General features: G+C 41.7%; 1 protein-coding gene across 2 annotated transcripts in view; it reads left to right on the top strand.

Annotated features, from left to right (window-relative positions):
* Window positions 1-24,457, top strand: part of LOC131456579 (transcription factor ETV6-like) — a 29,565-nt gene extending 5,108 nt beyond the window's left edge. The window contains exons 2-8 of one of the 2 annotated variants that reach the window (XM_058625039.1): window positions 514-640; window positions 14,581-14,745; window positions 19,529-19,663; window positions 21,153-21,761; window positions 22,309-22,451; window positions 23,658-23,758; window positions 23,861-24,457. In XM_058625039.1, coding sequence (XP_058481022.1) covers window positions 514-640; window positions 14,581-14,745; window positions 19,529-19,663; window positions 21,153-21,761; window positions 22,309-22,451; window positions 23,658-23,758; window positions 23,861-23,963 — 1,383 coding nt within the window. In that variant the 3' untranslated portion in view covers window positions 23,964-24,457. Of the gene's footprint in view, window positions 1-510; window positions 641-14,580; window positions 14,746-19,528; window positions 19,664-21,152; window positions 21,762-22,308; window positions 22,452-23,657; window positions 23,759-23,860 lie in introns of both variants that reach the window. The other variant, XM_058625038.1, reaches the window with a different exon arrangement.
* The last annotated feature ends 66 nt before the right edge of the window (window positions 24,458-24,523 follow it).

The raw sequence follows: 24,523 nt of genomic DNA, 5'->3' as shown, positions 1-24,523 counted from the left end.
AAAAGATTTAGTGACGTTTTTGAGAACCAAAATTTTGTAATTTTTTAACAGTCGGCCAATGCAGATTATTTAGAAGATGTTAAAAATCCGGTCATTTAAGTGGCCCTACTGATTAATCGATCTACCTCTAATAAATTTGAATAATTAATTGAATAGAGGCTGGTTCCAACTTTTTAATGTGATTCTGACCCAATTGAAGATACTGAGGTCGTCTTTGTGTCAAACCCTGCTTTGCTCAGTTTAGAACTTTACTGCACTGCATAGCCGCACATGTGCTAAAGCATGTGTGGCATTTGGTATATTGGTGTGTCTAGAATGTGTTTCCACGGCGTGACAGGCCTGAGCATCAGTATGTCAGGGCGCACGGTGCTGTGTGTGGAGATGAGACCGGGGCTGCTTGATGTTGTGGGTGCATGGCGAGGTGAGGCGGCGCGGGGCTGTTTGGGTTCAGGGCCGGTGCGTCGTGAAAGCTTTGTGAGCCATGCTTTGTGTCTCTGTGTCTATTCATAGCAGGAGAGGAGCTCTTTCAGTCCTTCCGCGAACCCGCTGCCAAACTCCACTTCCTCCCCCGTCCATGCTCCCGCCGCGAGGCCAGCCAGCCGAATGGAGGACGAGCCTGCCAGGCTGCCTGCGCACCTGCGTGAGTCACACTCGCACATGAACACACACACACACACACACCACACAGACGTACTCACACTAACACAGAGAAGAGCAGTGACTCCTACAGACATTGATTCCTTGGTCATTTGAACAGCGCAGATTGATTTTTGTGTCTGTGTTTTTAGTGGCTCGCACTGTAAATGTTTGAGTGAAGTGGTAATCTGGGAAATCAGATTTTTATTTGCTCTCATCCCATAAACCGCCTGTCAATTAAGTTGTATGCCTGGGATTATGTCTATTATGGCAGTATATGACAGTTGCACTCTCACTTTTCCCAAAAATCAAGTTTGAACGAGTGTAACTGGACATGCTGTTCCTTCAAAGACATTCAGACGTTTATTATCATGTGAGGTGGAACACTCATTGCGTTACGTGTCTGTGATGCCTCCTGCAACGCCTTGCTCAGCCAAACAGGTAAGTACGCTTATTTGTTTGTTACTTTGCCACCAAGAGAGAAGAACCGGAAATACTTCCACACGCTGCTTTTCAGATGCTCTGGTGTTGTGATTATCTGCTCAGAAGGACGCATTGGCTAGTTTGTTTTTTAGCAGCAAAACACAAAAGACAACATCTCTGTGGGCCAAAAGGGTGCATTCACACCAGCCTTTTTTTAAATCGAACCCTTGTCCGTTTGCTCGGATAGTCCGGTTCGTTTGGGGAGTTGTGAATGCGCAACCGAAACTCGAGCGAACTCTGGTGCGCCTCTCTTCAAGTGAACCAAATGCAGGAAGCAGACTACAACGCAGGGCATTGTGGGTAACATGCAGGGCGTAATGGCTTAGCCCATCGTTGTGTGTAGTTGTGTGTAATATTTTTGCATAAAACATAATAAGACGGATTTGATGCGGCTCCATGTGTTGCTCATGTGTGGAGGAAACAGAAGTTGCCCCTGCATTAACCAATAGATGAGCGAGTTTTCTTGTTCATTGTCGTTCTTGTCTTCTCCTTCAGTCACTCTTGATGCAGAGGACGGGATTAAGTTATTCAAAAAGTTTTGGTTTGTTTCACCAAAGTGCAGTGAAAACAAACTCGGACCGGCTGAATGCTGCAACCCCCAATTAGGTGTGAAAACGGCCTAAACTGCCAAGCTGTGCTCAGAGCGCCCCCTGCTGGTCCATGCCGAAATTACTTCAGACAGTTGACATTTAACATTTAATTAAGTATGTAAGTATCCGTCAGTCTGGCGGCTTTGTGCCAGAACGCTCGGTGAGAAGAGCCGACATGAATACATAAAAATGTAGGACTGCACTTCACATGGTCCAGTCATAACACACACACACACACCATTATCACTGTATGGCCCAGTACTGCTACAGGTCTCAGTTGGGAGGTGTTGAAGCAGATCCAGGGTCAGACACCTGAACCATGTAACACTTGCACTGGACTAGAACTGACCTACTACACAGGAATAATCAGCAGTTAGTAATCAGCAATCAGGAACAGACAATATGCAGCCGAGAACACACAAGTGCTGGGGATGAACAGCAGGGACTAAGAGTTTAATGCAAATAAAGTAAAATTTGGTTTCAAGTAGCTTCTGCCATCTTAGATGTTTTTTAATATCTTAAATAGGATCTTGAGGAGCTGCATTGTGGGGTGGTGGTCAGCAGGGTAGGTAGGATAAAGAATGAGGATGACCAACAGACGTAAAGGTCGCTGAAGCTGATTTATAGAAAGAACAACTGGTTGAATCTAACATTTCTAACCACGTCATAGAGCAAACTATGGATTATTTGAGAGAGATAGTCAGGAGATTGATAGATACTGTACTGCAGTTGTAAAAGTGTCTCCTAAATGATTCTGTACAATATGATCGAGTAACTATCGATCGTACATTTTTCGCCCTCATTGAATCTGCACTTGTCAACTGTTCCCCACTTCACCACCGAGGAAAACCAACCGCATCACACATGAACCTGACACTATCTGCACATTATTGATCTGTGGAATAAGAGAGTCTATTTGGTGAAGACTGGTGTTTTGATAAAGTGTCAGAAATGAAGGCAAGCGTCGCCTCGGAGCTTTGGTTTGGTGGTATTGGTTCGCTGTTGTTGTTCATTAGCCAATCACAAAGCAGGTGGGGCTGGAGCTGTGCCAAGAGATAGGCATGATGTTCAAAGAGTAAAAACCTGAGCTGCTTTGTCCATGCGTCTGTCAATATTTAACCAGATTTTCTTTTTTTCTGGCAAGTGTCAAGTTCAGGGCTTGTGTGGGTAGTCGGACTGGGAGCCCGCAAAGGCTGAGGCTCGATGATTCGCACAGGAAACTCCCTCGGCCCACTTCCCCTTTTGCATTGTTGCAGAAAAAGGAAGAACGTTCAGCAGGTCCGTGTTGAGTTTCCTGTCGAGTGTAAACCGATGGGTCAGCTCACATCCGCAGACATGTGGAAGTCCTGCTTTGTCTCAGTCACATTTCAAACACAACTGCTGCCACAGTCATGACTCTCACACGTGTGCAGGTCAGGAAAAATGGCCTTATTCCCCTCTAATTCTCTGTTTAGTTAGTCTACATCTGCTCCAGGCTGGGATCCACTCTGCTTCTTTGTCACTGCTGCTCACACAGTCCTAAACACCTCTGTCCTTTCTCCTCCTGCCTATCTAAACACACGTGCTGGAAAACAAACTGTCCACTAACCCCCACACACTCAGAGGGAGTTTTGTCCTGAGGAGGAGGGGGGGGGGGGGAGAGAAATGGGAGGTGGAGGAGGAATGGGGGGGGGGGGGGGAAGGGGGGAAGACAGAAAGAAAAAGAATGAGGGAGGAAATTGCAGTGTGGGCAGAAATCCGCCTTCTCCATTTCCTGAGGAGGAAGTGGATTAGATCGGGGAGAGCTGCAGCCTTCTCCTCACGCTGAAGAATGCTACCATACTCGACTTTAACCCTTTTAAACAGACAAAACACCGCACACCTTCGTTTTCTAATCACTCCCTCAAATACAAGATGATGTTCATCTTTTCTTTCATGTCTTATGTGTTTTTTTTTGTTATGTTAAGACCCTGACTTGTCGCTCATTTGAAAAGACATGTCACTATAAACATTAGGGCCGATTATGAATCAATGACTTGACTATTTTGATCATCGATTTATCAGTTTGAGTGTTTTTTATTAATAATTAAAACAAGTTCTCAGATTTTTCAGCTTCTTACATGTGAATATTTCCTGGTTTCTTTGCTCCATATAACAAAGAAATCATTAAAATGGATTCATTTTGGTTTGTGGACAAAAAAAAAGAAGACATTTAAGAACATCATCATCATAAGATTTGGGAACACTAATCACCATTTTTATGGATTAAACAAGTACTCAATTAATCGAGAAAATAATTGACGGATAAATGGATTCTGAAAATAATCGTTAGTTGTAATTATTAGTAATAAATGTGTATATATATAAGAAAAAAATCACAAGTAATATATATATATATATATATATATATATGTGTGTATGTGTTTATATATATATATATATATATATATATGCCTGAGAAAGGGATGAGCAGAGGAGCCCTGTTTGTCGCAGTCTCACCACCAGATTTCACCAATTCTTACATACTGGACCTTTAAAGGTAGAGTGGGCAGGATTTCCTTTGGTGGTATTGATCAATAACTCCATGTTAACCTTCCAGCACAATGTAAATTGAGTGATTTTTTTTTTTAAATAAACAAATAAGAGAATGACACATCTGCTCCTTCACTGGGCTCTGCTTACAGCTTCATTTGACCAATTGGCTGTTCTGCTACACCTCTGCATACAGGTCCTTTCCAGTGCTGTGGCGTAAAAAACTTGTTGACAAATAAATACAATAAAAACACATCGGCAGATCGTTTTAGGGATGGAATAGGTTGAATCAGAATACAGCTGAAGAAAAACGGGTAGAACGAAAGTTTCAAATCAAACACGAGGGCAGGAAATAAACCTGCGGAGGAATCGGTCTCGGTACAAAAAGGCACCTATTGGCACCTTTAAAGGTCGCTGATCTTGTTTATTTTAGCGACTTCCTGGAATCTTGTTGGTTGCCTGGTAACATCATGACGACAACAAGACTCCAGGAAGATACTGGGCTCATCCAACCGCATGTAAAAAACACAACATGTCCTTTTGGGTTTCACGCAAAAAAAACCCAAACAAACTAGTTTGAGGATTTCTAATGGAAAAAGTAGCCGTTTCCCCTTCATGCTAAGCTAAATGATCTGTCTTCTGGCTGTAACGTTGTATGTAGCAAACAAGACACAAGAGTGATGTAATTTTAGCCACCTGATTGCCAAAAAGACAATTTCTGTATTGTATTGTTTTCGAGAAATTGAGAACAAGGAAAGAGAAGCGAGGTTTCCAAAACCTTAAAATGATGATATCAAAAAAAGTCTTATTTAGTCCACAAACCAGAATTAATCAATTTTATTGATATCTTTGTTATATGGAGTAAAGAAACCATAAAATACTGAAAACTTGGAGAGCTCTCAAATTGAAAATACTTAAACTGATGATCAGAAAAGTTGCAGAGTAAGTCATTTATCAAGTAATAATCAACGCATCGACTAATTGTTGCAGAAAAACACAAAAAATAACTTCTAAACGTCCCGTCGGGATTCTTTTGTGAACTCTGAACACGGACGCGAACTGAAGAGCTGGGTTTGTCTTTGGGTTCAAATTCACACGCAGTCCTGCCTTGAGACGGGGCCAACATACTCCAAACATGACGCAACTGAGAGTGAGCAGTCGGCGAGAAAAGAGTGAATTATTTAAAGGGTCCAAAAACAAAAGGTGTTCCAAGGATTTTTTTTTTTTTTTTTACAATGAATGTGAATGAATAACACAATAACTGTGGCTTCAGGAGGAGAAAGCAGGAGGTGATTTAAAGAAAAAAAAAAAAATCTATGTCCATGGAAACAAGACTGGTTGGTTTCTTCTGTGCATGCGTGCGTGTGTGTGTGCGTGTGCTCACAGCTGGGTTTGCAGTGTGCATGCTTGTATGAGTGGGTGGGTGAATCTTGTGTCTTTGTGTAAGGCTTGCCAAAGGTAGTGTAGGTGTATACTGTATGAGCGTATGACTAAATATGTGTGCGTATGTGTCACCACACATAACAGCTGTGTATGTATGTGTACATTACTGTGTGTTACCGTACATGGCAGCAAACTCCCACAAGGTTCCTCTAAACTCTCTTTCTCTGTCTTTGTGGTGCATATATTCCCCATTTTACTGTGTGGGGGAATCAGTGTATGTGTGTGTGTGTGTGTGTTTGGTCTTTTTGAGGGGAAATTTCCTGCCCCTGGAAGCAGCTCTTGTCCTCAGGAATTTCCTGAGTGGGCAGACAGAGCTTCCTGAATAAATGTTGTTGTTGTTGTGTGTATGTGTGCGCGCGTGTGTGTGTGTGTGTGTGTGTTTTAACTTGATCTCTTTTCTCCTCTGAAAGGGAAACTGTTCTCACATGCCAGCGAGGGAGCCGAGCACAGCCCCCTTCTCTTCCTGTTCACGACACACTTTGCTGTACCCAGAATGTCACACTCGACACACATCATGACACGACAAACACACAAACGCACTTGAGTTCATCGTGTCATGATGTGTCTATTTCAGGCTCTTGTAGAAGAAGTCAGTCACATATAATCTTAAGAAATATTCCGGCAAAGCTATCTTCTCCATTTGTTCTGGTGGCTCTTTCCTGATGTTTAATATCAGTGGTATGCTGGGAATAATGAAAAGAAGAAGTAGTGCTGGGTGTTTCCTGATGGTCAGTATAGGGTCCAGTCCAGCCGTATTACAGCAGCCAAGCTCTGCAGAGGTGAGTTTCATCACATACGTCTTAATCTCTGTACTCAATTGCTCAACACTTTCTGTCACCGTCACTTGACGCAACTGAACACGAGGCGACATTTTCAATATATGCACCGGAGGAAGGTTTCAGTTGTCGCCGTGTAACCGCACACCTTCAGCAGACTCTTTCTAATTGTAGTGATTTCTTTCTACTTAAAGCTGCAGGGTGTCACTTTTAAAATATGCCAACAAAAAGCTGTACATTCAACACATTGTCAAATTAGCTCATACAATGCTGATTAACTCTACCAGCTCCACACAACTCTCTTAGATCTTGTGTCGCCGGGCGGCATTCTCACATGCTTGATGTTTTTTTTAGGCAACAGCAACATTGCGCGAATAAAGCAAGTTGGCGGCAAACGATTGAAGCTTGACCGGAAACACAGAGAAGCCCACTAAACAGCAGTGATTCCCACTGCCTGAAGAAAACTGGATAAACAATTATCGTCCCCGTCCGCCCCTGCTCTGCCGCTGTATAAACCCAAACACACCCCAGTCAGGTCTGATAGTATTGTTTGACAGAACCAATTTCCTGGACCAAAAGAAACTCTCATTTGAAGACGTCATACGACAGAGAACTCTGGGAAATGTAGTGTTGAAACATGATAAAGTTGATAACTTAATACGTTTAACTTGCACTAAATCTAATCTAAGCTGTTTTTGCAAGTCGACAATTTATGATAATACAAATGGGCCGTGCGGGACGCTTGCATGAAGTGCTACACTTAATTTAATTAAGTGTAGCACTTCACTTTCTCCACATGGGAAGACAAAAAAAAGGTTTACAGTGCAACACGGGCTGTGTGTTTCAATAAGCAGGGCCCTTTGATGCAGTTATCAAGTTTCTTTGAAACTGCCGCATTCTCCAAAAAAGAAAGAAAGAAGGAAAAAAGAAAATTGGCCCCCGAACAAAAGGAAAAGTGGCAGTTAAATGCATGGATTCAGGAACTAACCTACAAGAGCCAGCTTGCTCCTCCGCTCAACAACAAGCTATCAAAAACAGGTTGTGCTACTTCCTGGCCATAAAAGTTGAACGTGAGTGATCTGTTTAATGTTTGTTTTGACTGGATGAAGTCCAGCTTTGGTGGACGGGGACAGGTACACACACGCTGCAGGAGGAAGCATGAATATTGGGGAAGAAGTGAAGGTGCGTGCGTGTGTGAGTGTGTGTGTGTAGTCGGTGGATTTTCCCCCACCGCACCCACCTGACAGGGAATCGATGTGCAGTGAGATACAAAGTGATATATTGTGTGTGAGGAAGGACTGACTTACGACATGGGCTGCTCTCATACCCGGCCCTCCTTCTCCTTCTCCTTCCCCTCCTTCCTCTTTCCTTCCTCCCCCCTCCGTCTGCAGGAAGAAAGAAAACAACCTTTTCTCTATTGAGATAACAAGACCAATATCCGCCAACTTCTGCTTTGAGAGAAAAGGCAAACATTTGCTAAAGAACTGACCGAGGAGGTTTTGGTTTGGGGAGCAAAGTCCCAGCCTTTAGTGATGCAGCCATGCTTTTTTTGTTTGTTCAGTCATAGTTATATTGTAGGCTGAGTCTGGAGATTCTTTTGTTCATCACTTGTGTCTGTGTGTGTGTTTGTTGTTCAACATAAAGAGTTTCTTCTAGACTTTCAGATCCTGCTATGACTCAGAATAATACGTAACAGGTAGAGATTGTTCCAACGAACAGAGAGGAAACAAAAAAGATGACGTCTGTGGAAAAACTGAACAAATTGAATCGGCCATGGTCTGAAAATGACTAGAGATATGCTGTACTATAGAATATAACTATAGAAATCATATTTAAACATTCCATTATTTGAAACATATACATGAAACTAATATTTGACTGTTTTCCTAGTGCTTCCTAGAGGTCAAGTATGCAACATTCTCCCAGTCCCAGTGTTGTTATTGCAGCCTCTGTCAGGCTGCCAGTTGCATTTAAGGACCCTTTATATAAATGTGCTGCGTTCTAATGGTGTTGTCTGTCATTGAATGCCACAGTAAATACAGGTAGTCAGGAGCAGTGGACTGTAAAAGAGTTCAAAGCATCCAACTGAAGGCAACCCTCCAGATATACCTCCTCAAAAGCTTGTTTTTTGTGGCTAAAATGGCTTTAAACTAGGAGTGAGAGAGTGAATATCAGTTTGGCATTTTGGAGATAGAGAAATCTATGAGCCGTGTTTAGTAAGAGAAAGTACTTCCAACTGAGCATCCAACTGAACACGCCTCTCTGGATTTACTTCTAAGGAAAAGCTTGTTCTTTGCCTGAAACTGCACCAGACGAGGACAGGGATTAGATCAAGGTTAATATTTGTCGGGCATTTCCAAGATGTTCGCATCTATGAGCTGCAAATGAGCTCCAAAATTCATCCGAAGTAATTTAATTAATATATTAAGTTACATGTTTTCTTTTAATAACCAGCTACAATTAGGGATGTGCAAGATATTTTGTCTAAGATGCTATCGTGATTTAAACATATGCAAATTGACATTATTGAGTATTTAAACAAAAAACAGTGAAATGTGCACAAAAGCCGTGAGCAGAATTCAGTTTCACATGACTACTAATGGCACACAGGTTATATGCTAATAAGGAGAAAACATGGAGACACCAGCCCCCCATAAGCAACAATGAATGAGTTATTACACAGACAATTAAAATAACAATTTTCAAAGGATATCGACTAATTATCATTATTGCCAAAATCCCCGAAAATATCAAGATACCAAGCTGTCACGATTGCTTTTTGGTTTGGTCAGACGCCTACTCAACTGAGATGACCGGTAGTGCATAAATGTTGTATATACAGGACTTTTAAGTTTTCATTTAATTTAGAGACTTACATACCTTCCACACTGCTAATTTTGCGATTGCCGTGCAAAGAATCCTGGGATTAGTCGGCCAGAGAACATGAAAACAGAGAGCTTTTATTTTGGCCCACAGACATGTGTTTGTCTTAGTGAAAGCCCTTTTTTGTCAGTCCAGTTTTCATCAGGCAGTTTATGTTGCCGTTTTCAGTTGGGTGGGAGAAACATAAGCAGCACAGGCAGCAGTGCGACAGACAGTGAGATGTGCGAGCGAAGCTGCGATTCTTCTTAAATCTCCTCATCAGGTCGGACCTTATTAACTTGTCTGGGCTGAGAGGGGACGTTGTGGACTTGTGTACCGCAACAACGAAATAAGATACGAGTGATCTCATCCTCCTCTTCCCTTCATTCATCCCAAGCACTTATGAGTTGCCTTGGCAACTTGTGCGCTGTGTGTGTGTGTGTGTGTGTGTCTGTGTTAGTGAGTGTGAGCGGGGGCCTGAGAAACCACAGAGTGAAAATTATGTGTCATCAGAGAGGATTAGGAGCCCACGGTTTGGTAAAGGGCTTGGGATCCTGCTGCTGTCATGCTGCAGGTTTTAATTCAATGTAAACACACACACACAGCTATGCCATGAACCTGAGATGCAACCAACAAAGGCAGAGACTAATGACAATGAACAGCGAAATTGATTTTCTCCCTGTAACCTGCAGCAAACACATTCTGACGTAAAACAACCAGATAGGAATAATTTATCAGCTGCAGGAAGTGTGTGAGTGTGTTGAAGCATCCACACTTTTCTCCTCACTCTATTTCCTTGCTGTGTATTTCCTTTCTTCCTTAAGTCGAGCAAAGCATGTTTTTGTGGCGACACAACAAAAGGTTTGTTCTGGCTGGACAGGAAATTATGAATATGAGATAATTAAGCTCCTAAACCTGCAGCTTGAGTGTGATTCGGCTTTTAGTCCTGAAATTGGGCAACAGACAACTTTCATATTCGTGATACTAGTGTTTCCTGTGTTATTTTCTTTGAAAAATGGGGTTGTCTTATATTAAGGGTGTAGATTTGTACAGAAATGAGTGTGTCCCGAGAGGACTGAAGTGACGTCCTGCTAACTAGTTAATCTGTGACCACTGCAGGGTGGAGGGTGACCAATTTTGAACTGAGCGGCTCTAAATCTGGGCAAGTTAACTCGTATGTGAGGAGAAATGACAATGCTCACTTGAAGCCAATGGTGATTAGTTACGCCAGGATGAACACTCATGCTCTGCCCATCTTCGCCCACATAGGGCGAAAGGCGGGGTACACCCTGGACGGATCAGCAGTCCATCACAGGGCCACATAGAGACAAACAACCATTCACTCTCACATTCACACCTACTGTCAATTTAGAGTGTCCAATTTACCTAATCCCCATATTGCATCTGGACTGTGGGGGAGGAAACCAGAGAACCCGGAGAACCCCCCCACACACACACACAGGGAGAACATGCAAACTCCATGCAGTAAGGCCCGTGTTCTAACCGGGTTGCGAACCTGGGTCTTCTTGTACTAACCACTACACCAACCTTATGGCCCCTATAGTCCGATGCGCTTCTAGGCTGTATATTTTGAACTTGGAACAAGATAGAGATTTAGGTTCAAGTGTGAACTCCCCTCCTCTCCAAATTGTGGATAAATGAATGTGACAGTACTAGTAAGGTCATTGGTACTCTTCCTTAGATGCAGTATCGTAGACAGCACTGAATTTAAAGGCAGTTCACCCAAAATTGTTGCTGTGAACCAATGTAAATAGTTGGTTAAAGATGACTAGGAGACATCTCACTGTGTCATCACTGTATTTGCTCAGTTCTGACACTGTTTGAAGGGACTAGAACTTAAAAACAGCTCGGTCTTCATGAAGCACATATTCAATGACAGTGGGATAAACCCAGCTGACACCGTGCCAGAGGCAGAGTCCACTGTGGACAAGTGATCAGTCGATTACAAGGCCAGAATTCTTACAGTCAAAAGAATCACCTAGAGACACATGGACTGAATATATTCCCACACTGTGTAAACATAATCTAAATACTGACTTTGTATCAGTTTCCCTCATGTTTGCTTTTCCTTCCCTTTCATGCCACTGTGTATTTCCTCTTGTCCCTGCCATTTTATCTCGACTCTTTTCTCCCTCCTCACACAGCATCCCGCAGCTGCTCTCATCACTCTTTCCTTTTCTGTTTCCACTCTTCCTTTTCTCCCGTCTGTCTTGCTGCTGTCTGTTAATAAACCTTGCCGCGTCACCCTCGCTGACCTTACCGCAGGAAGTTTCCTGTTGCTGAAATGAAGCCCACGCTGGATTGCTTCCTGCCAAAGTGCGTTGTGGGACACGTTTGTTTGGGCCCCCTTCTTCCTTCTTCTCCTCCAACGCCTCCTCCTCCCTCCGGCTCCCCGTTTTGCTTCCTCCTCTGGGCTCTGTGCAGATGGCTGAGGCCGGCAGACCGGAACCTCGGAGGGGTTTTGGCAGAGCAGCGTTGCTCTCCGGCCCTGGAGAGAGCATACCGCAGCCGTGACCTTGTGACCCAGGCTGCACTGCTGCCTGCCCTGGCCTCACTGCTCTCACAAGTCAGCCCTGAAAGACAAACATGCAGCTGATGCATACAGTGCAGCTGGCAGATTGACTCAATATTGAAACAACATCGATGATGTCGCTGGTTTTGAAGATTTTCACCGCTTTTCCAGTGACGTTGACCAGTTAGATTTGAACGTTTATAATTTTAGCAATATTCAAAATCGTTCTTTTACCACTAATTTTACCGAAGCAAATCTCTAAAAATGATTAAAACTAGACATCCAGGAAGAAAATATGAAGACACACAGCGCCTTATCTACCCCCATTAGTTCCTGTGGTTGTGAAACACCTGTATCCCCCCCCTTCCCTGACACATTCTCAGAATGTCTGTTGACAAGCTGTTGGTTTGACAAGCTGGAAGCTGCGCTTCAGATAACCTAGGCTTTCCCAGGCTTATTGCTGGAGCTCGTGCCACTCGCTGAATAAAAAGGACTAGTAGGAAGGGGAAGAAATGGGAAGCTGACAATCTAGACAGGGTTTCATTTTTATATTGATTGTTCTCTGTGAAAACTTCCTCTGTTTGACGGGGGGGGGGGTTGAATGGGTGGGGGGGTGGACTGAAAGTGAGCACATGGTTCCTATTACTTGTGTGACAGTGACATTTGCGGCCACAGATAACAGCTGTCCAACTCCCTGGGGAAGTGTTTGAGTCTGGCCGATAAGTGAGATGTAAGAGCTGAGTAGCTATTGCTCTGCGATGGTGTCCTGGATGTTCTGATCGCAGCTATAGGCTGTTAAAAGTCTGTTTTTCTGACCGCGCGTGTGTGCGTGAGAAAAGGAGATGGAGACAAAAAAAAAGAAAGAGAGGGGGCGAGTCTGACTCACACTGCAAATCATTGGGTTACACAAAGTGCAAAATGATATGATGATGATGAGGCGGCAGTGTCCATGTCAACCAAGCTAAATAATGGTTTGAATCATTTTGTTGTGTAATGCTATAAAAGTGCATGTGTCAGAAAGGATTAGGAAGATTATAGAGTTCAATAATGTTTCACAAAGAATCACGGTGGTTCAAAATAAGGTTCCGTGAACACGACACGAGAGCCATTAGCCCCCTTTTCCACCAAGATTTCCAGGAACTTTTATTACCAGAATATAATTCCCAGTAATTTGTGTGCGTTTGCGTTTCCACTGCACCTCAAAGTTCTTGTTCTTTTCTAATGTCACCGTGTGAGTGGCGATGATGATGATGATGATGATTACAAGAGCGGTTGCAGTGGAGTTTGAGTGGAACGGTGTGTGTAAAATCAAGCTTCAAAATAGTTTGCACCGACGTTCGCACTGAGCTGCTGAGTGTGTGTGTGTGTGTGAAACCTGCTCTGGTCACAGACAGACTGTGATGCATTCCCCCCCCCCCCCCCCCTCGTGCTCATAATTTATTAGTTTCTAAGCATCATGCTTCATGTGCATGGGAGGGTGCGTACATTTTTGGGCATGGACCTTTAGAGTGATACGTGCTCTCACGCCAGTGTCTCCAAAAAGGATCTAATAACACTAGATTAAAGTCGCAAGTCAAGTTGAGTATTATTCCCTGGGTAATTTTGGTCGCACTGTCGTACACTGAGTCATAATTACTAGCGTTGTTGTGGACTGTACATGCTGTGTCACCATGTTCTGTCCTTGAACTTGAGGGATTGGTCCTGGAAAGTCCTTGAAAAGAATTTGATGTCAACCAAGCTTAGGTTGTAGTAGCTCTACCTGTAATGTTGCTTTCTTAATCAGTTAATTAGTTTGTGTCCAAAACTAAATAATAATATAATTGCCATGAATCTATTTTGGCATTTCAGCTGGCAAGCGCTTGTGCACCAGGGTTAATCCGTGCCTCAGTTCTAAAAAAGTTTAATAGAAGATACATTCATGAACCTGAAAATCTAGTGGAAATAACTAAAAGAGAAGCTCCAGCCTTTGCAGAAGTCGGTGTCACTGTGGTCAGATCATGCAAAATGCGAAAGGAAATTAAAGTTTCCGTTTTACCTCCAGTATGTTTATATTAAAATGTTTCAATGCTCCAGAACTTTTGGTGAGATTTTCTGTTTCTTTGCACTGTTGACGCTAAATGGTTATTGGCCACCAGAGCAGATGTTTTACACCCATGAGAAACAAACTGAAAGTGTGTCTTGTTCCTCCATTTGTCCTCATGCATTTCCACACAAACTGTCTCTCCTCTAACGTGTGTTCAGTGAGCAAAGAGCTGAACAGATCAAATGTGTGACTTATCTTTCTCTTATACTCCCCCCCCCTCCCTCCCCTTCTCTGTCATCCTTGTGATTTATTCTGTATTCTTCCCCTTAACCTATCATCTTCTAATCATTAATTCTCACCTCCTCTGCCTTTCGGAGTGGGCCTCCTCTCCTCCTTCATCTTTTTTTTTTTTGTATCTCCGCCACCGTTCCCATAATCACACCCTTCTTTTGGCTTTTATCCCCACTTCCTCAATATCCTTTTTACTGCCTCTGCCTCCTTCCTTCCTCTCTCCCCACTCCCTCCCCTTCCCCTCCCCCCTTCCTGTCTTTCCTTCTCTCTTCCTTCCTCGCCCCATCCCCCTGCCATACTGTTTTTTTTTGTTTGTTTTTTCCACTCACTGAGCTCGTCTTTCTTCTCCTCTTATTTTTCTTCTTTCATTATGTTGCATATTCATCAAACTATGACCTCACCTTTCTCCTCCCTCTTCTTCCAAATCTACAGGTTTGCAGCCAGTGTTTTGGAGCAGGGAGGATGTGGCCCAGTGGCTCCGATGGTCCGAAAAGGAGTTTGCCCTGCGGCCGATCACCAGCGGCTCATTTCAGATGAATGGCAAAGCCCTGCTGCTGCTCACCAAGGAGGACTTCCGCTACAGATCCCCCCACTCTGGTACTCCTTTTCCTATCCTCGTAAATGCCTTGGAAGCATTTTTTTCAAGGCTGGGGAACAGATATGATACGAGTTCAAAGTTGTGCTAATGAATCACTTTCACTTGATTACTCCAATAATATTTCTCTTAACACCAAGACTGGAAAATAAGATTCAGTTCTAAATCATGACTTATTGCTAGAAAATCATGGAAATTGCATGGAAACATTTTCTAAGGGAAAAAAGCTAATACCTGCTGTTGCAAATGCCTGACAGGAGCATGATAAATTAACTTGTCAACATTTTGTCTCAAAGCAAAATGAGATTAGAAAAAAGGCTTAAAGGCATTGGATTCATTTATTAATAAAAAAACAACAACAAAGGCCTTAATTGGTATTAAAATGTCAGATTCATCATTCAAAAGTCTTTTTTTTTCTAATTGAAAATCTCAAAAATAATTGGTAACATTTCTTAAAAAATTTTTTTTTTTTAAAAATGTATTGAATGCCTCTCACAGTAATGTCATGCAGATCAGGAAAGTGGAACCAACATATAAAATAAGCTTAGCTAGTCACGTTATCCTGTACGGTCATGCATGGTTCTCAAACTGTGGTACGTGTCCATTGGTGGTACATGGACCACAGTACAAGAGCATCCTTGTGGTGGTAGAAAAATCAGAAATACTGTTTCACTGTATATACCAGAGTACTGTATTTAATCGGAGTGAAACAACAACAACAACAACAAAAAAAAATGAAATAATGATAATTAGAGTCACTTTATATCTCGCTCCATCTTCATCCAATTTCATTATACCAGTGTCTGAAGAGGAGGAGGATGACGGAGTAAAATGATCTTTTTGGGAATAAATCTGCCTCCTATGAAAAGTCGGTAGCTGACTTTGCTCGGCCCATTTTACATCACTGTATTTTAACGTTGGCGTTAACGGGTGTTATTTCGAGAACTCAATATTATCTCAGGCGGGTACTTGGTATAAGAAGTTTGAGAATCACTGCCGTATGGCACGTGCAAGTTTTAATTCAATAAAAATTGGCAGTCCAACCCGAGATCTCGTCCCATGAGGCATAATGTGTTTAGTGCAGGAAGTGTTTCAAGGCAATGGATTCCCACCATGCACAGTGACAAACACAGAAACTCGTCCAGGAACAGAATTCTAGAAAACATAACAAATTCAAGACTCTAAAAAAAAGTCTTGAATTTAATTTGCCTTGAGCTTCAGCTGCACATGACGATGTGTGTTAGTGAAATGTGTTTTCAACCAAACTGTGCCCTTTAAAAATCAATAAAGTCAAAGTGGAGCATGCAGAGGAGGGATGGCGACAGTGGAGAGAGGCAGCTGTTACAGCGAGGCTGCTGGGGGAGGAAGTGGGAGACAGTTGATCAGGAAGCACAAATCAACCTCAACTGTCGCCTGGGTAACACCACCAGCCAGGTTACTTAAAATACTTTTTTTTTTTTTTGATTTGTCTTTTTAAAAATGACATTTCATGGCAGATTGTGTGTGTGTGACCGTTGGTGTTTCCGGGAAATGTAACAGTACACGGGGATGAAGTCAGTGCTGTCAGTGGGATGTGGTTCAGGGTGATCAGTCATACGAGTGGGATGTAATGAGTGGTCACTGTTGTGAAACACGGAGATAAGACACGGGAAAAAATAAAATAAAAAAAATCCTCCACAATTTTAGGCTCAGAAATGTGTGCAAAACATGCTGAGATACTATTTGAAATAAACACTTTTAAGCTGAAATTACTACTAGAAATTATCAAATTTAATTATATGTACTGTATGTAAAATATATTTTATTTTTCAACAATATTAATTCAGCTCTTTTACTTTTGCTTTGGTCAAAGCGAACTAAGTGGCTGGTTGGAGTAAAAACAAACAATCATTTAATATACCTAGTTATCTTTAGATTTAGAGATCATCAAACTGGTTTACCTGTTTAATTCAATTTCAGTAAAAACCACACTTAATGAATACAAACGTGCAAATCAGTACTAAGCCACCTTTGTGATTTTACCGCCTTAAAATGTTAAAAGAAACAAACCAAGAGTGACACTAATGTGGAGTAAATAACACATCTATAATGAATGCAATTTATAGAGTTACATTTATATCAATAATAGTCAAGCACTGGCTATTCCAAGGTGATGGGAGGGGGGGGGGGGGCTTAAATGTGTAGTCTAGTCTGTAGCTTTTGCCTCATAAACATTAGTATTGTTTATCGAAGTACAGAATAAGCACAATATGAGGTGGAGTAATTCAGCTTTTATTTAACGAGTGACTCTTAATCAGTTATTTTGAACTTATTTTGAAGTAGGTATTAATAAAGCATTCACCTCATTCGCCCTTTGTAGGTCTGTGCCGTAACAGTTGCTCTGTACAGCTGGAAAAGAGCGAGGTTGTTTCCCACTGTATTCAGAAAGCATCTCTAGAACGAGAGATGAAACACCTCCAAGTGTTGTATGACGGAGAGAGAGAGAGAGAGAGAGAGAGAGAGAGAGGGGGGGGGGGAGACTCAGCTGTTCAAGACGTTGTCAAATATAAGCAAAAATGTCAGACTTTTAATATCCTGGCAAGACACTAAGTTCTAGGGGGTTTAAAAAACTCTGTATAGCGTGACTTGTGCTCACAGATTCCATCAGTTATTGTTTCTAACGTGACAATAAAGTCATTTAGTTGTGTAATGGTTTTTAATCAGGAGCTGTCTTTCGATTTTTCAATAGCAATTTGTCCCTAAAACTTAATCATGCAGTGTCAAGTGATACAAGTGAAAGTGACTGATAAGATTTCAGCAGTTGCTCTGGTCCTTTGTTGTTAGTAACACCGATGAAAACATCATTTTAGGGAAGAGAGCACTTTTTTTTCTTTTTTCTCGTTAGGTGCCCGTTTCCTCCTTTGAGCAATTATCAGGATGAATTTCACACCAGTCTGCTGTGAACCACACGTTCCTCTGCAGTAGTAGTCGTAGTAGACCATGTTTTCCTTGTTGTTGTACATAAAATAGGCTTTTTTCATTGTAGTAATACTTGAAATAGACCCTGCTTTTCTTTGTAGTGTATATACTTAGAATAATATATGTATTTCTTTAATTGTAGTAATACTATGTAGTGTAGAGTATGCTTTTCTTTGCATTTATCCTTATATTACAGTAACACTTATAAAAGACCACATTTTCTTTGTATTATAGTTTTTGAAGTAATACTTAAATAGACCATGTTTTATGTCTTATCCATGCTTTGTAGTTATCCTTAGAATACAATAACACTTAGAAAAGACCAACTTTGCTTAGTATTTATACTGACTTTTTTGTAGTAATACTTTAATAGAGCATGTTTTTATTTGTCGTTATCTTATATTAAAGTAATATTCACTATTCTTAATAGGTTTACTTGCAAATGTTTTGCAGTAATACCTTTAATAGACCATGTTTTCTCTGTAGTTAGCTTTGTAAAACAGTAGTTCTCGTGAAATACCACATTTTCGTTTGTGTTTATACTTATAAATTAGTCTTTTTTATCACAGTGATACTAATAATAGACTTGGTGTTAAGCTTGTAAGGATGTTTACTTAAAATAGATTTTGCTTTTCTGTGTACTTATGCAGGTTTTCCTTGTAGCAACCATGACAACGGAGCATGTTTTTGTAGTAATACTTAGAATTCAGACCACAGAAGGGTTTTTTTTTTCTCTTATCCATCTTCACCTCACCAATTATCTGCTACATGTTTTGACTTGAATATGTTTCATAGGATGTTTTAAAGTTGAAGGCATTTTTATACGACTTCAAGATAATGTGACACTAGAATTACATTCCTAGTAACTGTATTTGATTAAATTTTTTTAAATCATTTACAGATTCAGAGACACAAAAGAAAATTAAAAGAGAAGATATTTAAATCACAGCAAACTTTCATGCACCAGGAAGTAGGGATTTTTCCTTCTTTGCAACTTAATACCACACAACAGAAAGTGAGAACTGAAAGGGGTGTGTGTGTGTGTGTGTGTGTGTTTGCGTATACACATTCTTCCTAATTTCCTTTATGAGAATCATTTCCTTGTTATGGTAAGTGCTTAAGAAAGGGAAAGATCATGTGAGATGGCAGCCTTTGTTCAAATCTACACATCTCATGGTTATTTCTTAACCGTGTCAATGTTTTGTGACGACGGGAGTGGAGTCGTTGTTGTTAGTGTTGAGGCAAAACAAACAGCTGTTAATCATTCAGTGAACTTCCTGCTCAGGTTTTCTGCCTGGTGTCACCACTGCTGTATAACCACTTAAAGGAGAGTGGCAGAGTACTATACATAGAGCCATGGCCCATTTACTTGTGTCAACAGATAGTCCCATGCTTTCTGGGGAATAGACTCAAATTGACTAGATGTCTGGTGCGTTTACAAAAGCTATTTCAATTTTGCAGTGATTTTCCTACGTGGGAAACGTTTGCATCATTTGTAATAATCCTCATTTAAAGTTAACGTAGAGGAAAAACCCCTTAATTTAAAGAAAAACTTACTGGGTACAGTCCAGTCACTCAGTGGGTCATGAGGGGTGAACATCAAGGAGACGTTTCAACATTTGATTGAACTCGCTCCTAAAATGTGTCTGCCTCCTCACTGGCTCTTCCATTATTGCTCAAGCTGCTCTGCTGCCTGGAAAGCAAAGAGAAGGAGAAGAAGAAGTTGTGGTTGACGTCATCGCTGATTTTTTTTTTTTCCCCTTTTCATGCAGGAGTAAAATGCTGCCAGGAGACGTATGCTAACCTCTGACCTTTGTATCTCTGCAGGGGACGTCCTTTATGAGCTGCTGCAGCATATCCTAAAGCAGAGGAAGCCTCATGTGTTGTATCCATCCGCCTACTTTCCAGGGAACTCCTTCCACTCGCTGCCTGAAAGCGCTGTGCAGCACCTGAAGCTCGAAGGTCAGTCACACAGCCTCATTAGGCCTTCACTTGATGCATCGTTTGGGTAATATTAATATGAATAATGTAGCCTTTATACATAAATCTTGAGTAAAATGACTTCAGATGTCACTGAGTTGCTGTCATTGTGTTTTAAGTCTCAGCTCAAGCTACACGGCTAAGCTTTGTAACACAAACAATGGAAAACAACAATAACATTGTCCAGCAAACTAGCATTAGCTTGTTAGTTAGCGAATTTGAATAAAGTTTAAATAGTACAAAATGTCAAATGTTCTTGCTGTTTAAATTTAATTATAGTCTATCTATCTATCTATTTATATTTATTTATATTTATTCTATCTGAAAAAGAATAAATGCTTCCTATAATCGCTAACAGGAAATCCTCATGGTTCATTTTCGAACCAATTAATAGAGACATTTTCAAAATGGTAAACAATACATTGAAATGGGGATATTAAAAATATTCTTTAGGAATATTAACAGCAAAAGGTATCGTGTATTGTGTGTATTGTGACGAAGATACAGGAACTTTTGGTTTCTCTTCTCTCAGACTGATTGACCTGTTGTTTGTCGCTATTAAGGAAGTAATTGTGATACCTGGGACTGATTCCTGGCACTGATTTGAGGAAATGTGACAACAGCTATGAAGTCAGATGGAGCTATAATTTTAGAGACAAGATGTCGACTGTAAGAACCTGTTCAACGAGGAAATGCCGTATTTTTTTAAATTATTTTTTTTAACAAGCTACTGCACAGGACACCACAAACATTTTTGTGGCATGTCTTAAATCAGGTATTTATCATTTGTGACCTGTGTTGAGGCCTCTGTGGTTTCTTGTGTTGCATTTGAATAAGAATAGAACACAACTCAAACTACTTTTGTCACATACCAGGGAAGTGTACCAATGTTGTTAAACGTCAGAATGCTCAGCCATATTATATGACTTTAGTGACACCTAGTGGTCATTTCATGTACTCTTACACTAATTGTCTTGGAAGAATGTTTTTGTTAACAGCAGTAAGGCTTCAGGCACTCATGTGACTGTCTGCATTTACTGTTGGCACACCTGCATGGCAAAAAAATGTTGCACATCCAAATTATGAACCCAAACGCTTTTGCAAGATTTTAATTGATATTAATTAAATGTGCCCATTGTTTGCAAAGATCATCTGTCAGTCAGTGAATGGAGTCTGTCAGTGGAAGTGATCTATTTCCTAGATCCATAATACACAGATAAGGCAAAAAAGTAGTACATTTTTTTTATTTTTTGAGAAACTTATGCTACTTCTTATTTGGATAGAGTTAATCCATTCATCGTCATCAGTTTTTGCATGAGCCGCAACTAAATTGTAACCAGACTATAAAACGGCTAGCTTTACACAACGTCTGCGATGATAAAAATCATTTCAAATTGCTTTGTGTAAGGTTGGTTTAAGCTATTGTACATATAGATATTCATGGCGTATTGTGTTTCTTCTGTTTTCACAGAAACGGTACGACGAGGGCCACGTGGTACAGAGCCACTCCCCCAGCATCCACCAACCATTGAGCTGCGGCACCGCTCTCGCTCCCCTCATCACCCAGCCCCGCGTCGCTCCCCTCTAGAGCCAAACAATACTCGTCCCACCAACGAGGACTCCCACCAGACCTTCTCCCAGCTCCCCGACAGCAACCACCACCTGCCTGAAGAAATGTACCCACTGTCGGTGTCCCCGGCTGCACCCAACGGGCGTTGCACGACACCCCGTGATCCCCCGTGCCCGGGCAGCCCTGGCGGCCAGGAGGCGGGCCCTCCTCGCGTCATCCAGCTCATGCCCAGCACTATAATGAACCCTCTGCTCCTCAGCCCGAGCAGGAGCAGTGGGGCTGCCGGCATGGACTTTAGGAACAGCCGCGGTGGACATTTGTCCCAGGCGACGCTCGAGAATGGGCGCGAGAGTAAAGTTCATGGCCACCACCATCAAATACAGCTGACCCAGCAGCAGCAACAGCAGCAACAGCACCTGCTGCAGCAGGAGGAGGCCCTCTACAGGAACCATGTCATCATGCCAGTGTCGCCTCCAGAAGAGCAGCAGATGCCCATAGGACGGATAGCAGGTAAGATTTAGGTCGAGGCCAAAGGTCTTGTGTGTAACAACAAACAACAAATTAAATTCATTATTATTGTTTGTATTCATTATTTATTATGAAAAACAAAAATCGATATATTTGTAACTTTAGAATTTGTACTTTGTATGTAGGACAAACCAGCAGGAGCATGCATTTTGCTTTTTGAATTGGAAGCTTACTATGCAAAATGAAAGGCTCTGCCAAAATAAACCTGTATAAACCAATATTTAAAGCTGCATGAGGTGAAACTGTGATTTAAAGGGAGGAAGAAAAGTTCATGCTTTAGTGGAAAAAGATTTAGGACCGACGCCTCCATCCCTCTTGTACATTACAGCTAAATTTTCACTTTGCAGCAATGGATAAAAACACATGAATACACGTTTTCTTTTACCAACTTTGAAAATGTGGTTTAAGTTCCCAATCAATTTTAATGGAAACCTCACGACTGACACAAAGCAGCATTTTTAGGACGGGAGCTCAGAATTCTTTTCTCTGCAAACTCACTCAACAGTGTTTCCTCATTGTGTCTGTGCAGACTGCAGGCTGCTGTGGGACTACGTCTACCAGCTCCTGTCAGACAGCAGGTACGAGAACTACATCCGCTGGGAGGATCCAGAGAACAAAGTCTTCCGCATCATGGACCCCAATGGCCTGGCAAGACTCTGGGGCAACCACAAGGTAAACACACAGACGCTCTGTCACAGTCATGCTTCAGGTGGATCAGTGGGCAGGGATGTGCCAGATTAAGGCGAGAGAATAGTCTGTGGTTTGTTTTTGGTTTTTTTACAATACAGATTTTTTTTTACCAGCAATAATCTCGATAAGAGAATATATGTAAGGTAAAAATCTGAACTCACAAATAACTATTAGTTAACTAAACAAAACAAAGATCACGCACAAATCCGGGTTCATCCGAGTTGCCTATTGGAACGTAGACAACGTTTTTTGATACACGAGCCAATTAAGTAGGTCAAACTGGTCTTTGTGGTCTGTGAAATAAGTTTCGAACCTCCGTCATTCAGATGGAGCTCCTGAATCACTTGGTAAACGAGAAGATGCACCCAAAACAATCAAAACACCCAAACTGTAGCTTTAAATGTCTCAGAGAATCCAAGCTTTCGGACTATGCTTTTGCAAAATAGTATTTTCTTCCTCTTTCGGCTTCTCCCTTTAGAGGTCGCCACAGCGGATCATTTTCCTACATCTTGTCCTCTAACCTTGTGTCCTCTTCTGCTACACCAACTGTCCTTCACAACATCCACAAACCTTGAACCTTCTCTGTGGTCTTCCTCTTTTTCTCCTGCCCAGCCCTCCTCCATCTTCAACATCCTCTGTCCAATATAATCCCTATCCCTCCTCTGCACGTGACCAAACCACCTCAACCGTTCAACATGAATATGCTCATTTCTAATACTGTCTCACTCTTAACGAGAATCTCAGCATCTTCAGCTGTGCCCTCTGACGTTTAGACGGTGCCACTGTCTCCAAGCCACACATCAGAGCAGGTCTCACTACTAAACCTTCCCTTTCACTATGGCTGCTCTCCTTCTGTCACACATCCCCCCCGAAACCTTTGCAAAATAGTATAATTCTTATTATTACAACCGCAACCTTTTCACTTGTGCTTTTTTCCCCCCTTAATTCTTAGTATTTTGTTTTCTGTAGTTGTGCCCTCTTCTAATATGTTGGTAGGGTCTGCAAAGGGTCAGCACAATGAAATCCTTGGCTGCCCTCTTCCCTCACTTAAAGACATTGCCCACAACCGCTAACTGTCCCGAGCAAAGTACATGATAAAAGACTCCTCCCATCCTGTGTGTGAATGTTAATAGCACTGTGACGGGCAGTAGCAATTTCAATAAAGGCCTTTTACTGTATGTGTTACAGAACAGGACAAATATGACATACGAGAAGATGTCGCGAGCACTGAGACACTACTACAAACTGAACATCATCAGGAAAGAGCCTGGGCAAAGACTTCTGTTCAGGTATGACAACTGTAAATGTACATCTAGGCATTGAATAAAAATGAATAGTTGCCAAAAAAAAAAGGTCAAACATGGTTGTTTCCTGCTTGTAACGTTCACCAGGTTCATGAAAACCCCGGACGAGATCATGAACGGACAGACGGAGCGGCTGGAGCATCTGGAGTCCGACACAGATGAACAAATCTACATTAAGGAGGAATGCTGAGGAATTCTCGAGGGGATAACAGTTTCACCGACTACTTACTACTTACTACTACAGCCGCTGATGCCTTTCAGACGCAGCTTGAACAATCGATGTCGACTCTGGAGCGCATGGACGTTTTCCTCGTACCAGTCCTTTACAGAGACACGTGATATCTGGTCGCTCCTAAAATTGCCTTAGGATGATAATTTTTCTGTTTCAACAAAAAAAAAAAACGACAACAAAAAAACAAAAACAAAAGGAACAGCATCAGTGGTTTTGATTTTTTCCTGATGGTCAGAGCTGAAGGGACTTTCTGAGTGCTCTCTTTTTATTTCTGAATGAACTGCAAAAGCCAATCACTTTGTGCTTCAATGTCACTTTTCTAATTTGTTTCTTGTCTCCTCACTCGCATTATACTACCGAATTTTGTAAAAAAAAAAAAAGAAAAATCGCGTGCGTGTGTGTCTGTGTGTGACGGAAATGTTTTCACCACGGAATAAACATTTTTGATCAAACTGAATCCTCTGATTATGTCAAGACACAAAGACATAATATGTCCATAACGAATTGTCTGGTGGATC

Source organism: Solea solea, chromosome 3 (assembly GCF_958295425.1).
Source record: "Solea solea chromosome 3, fSolSol10.1, whole genome shotgun sequence".
Taxonomy (NCBI): Eukaryota; Metazoa; Chordata; class Actinopteri; order Pleuronectiformes; family Soleidae; genus Solea; species Solea solea.
Note: the sequence above shows the minus strand (reverse complement) of the source record. Positions and strands in the feature narration are given on the sequence as shown.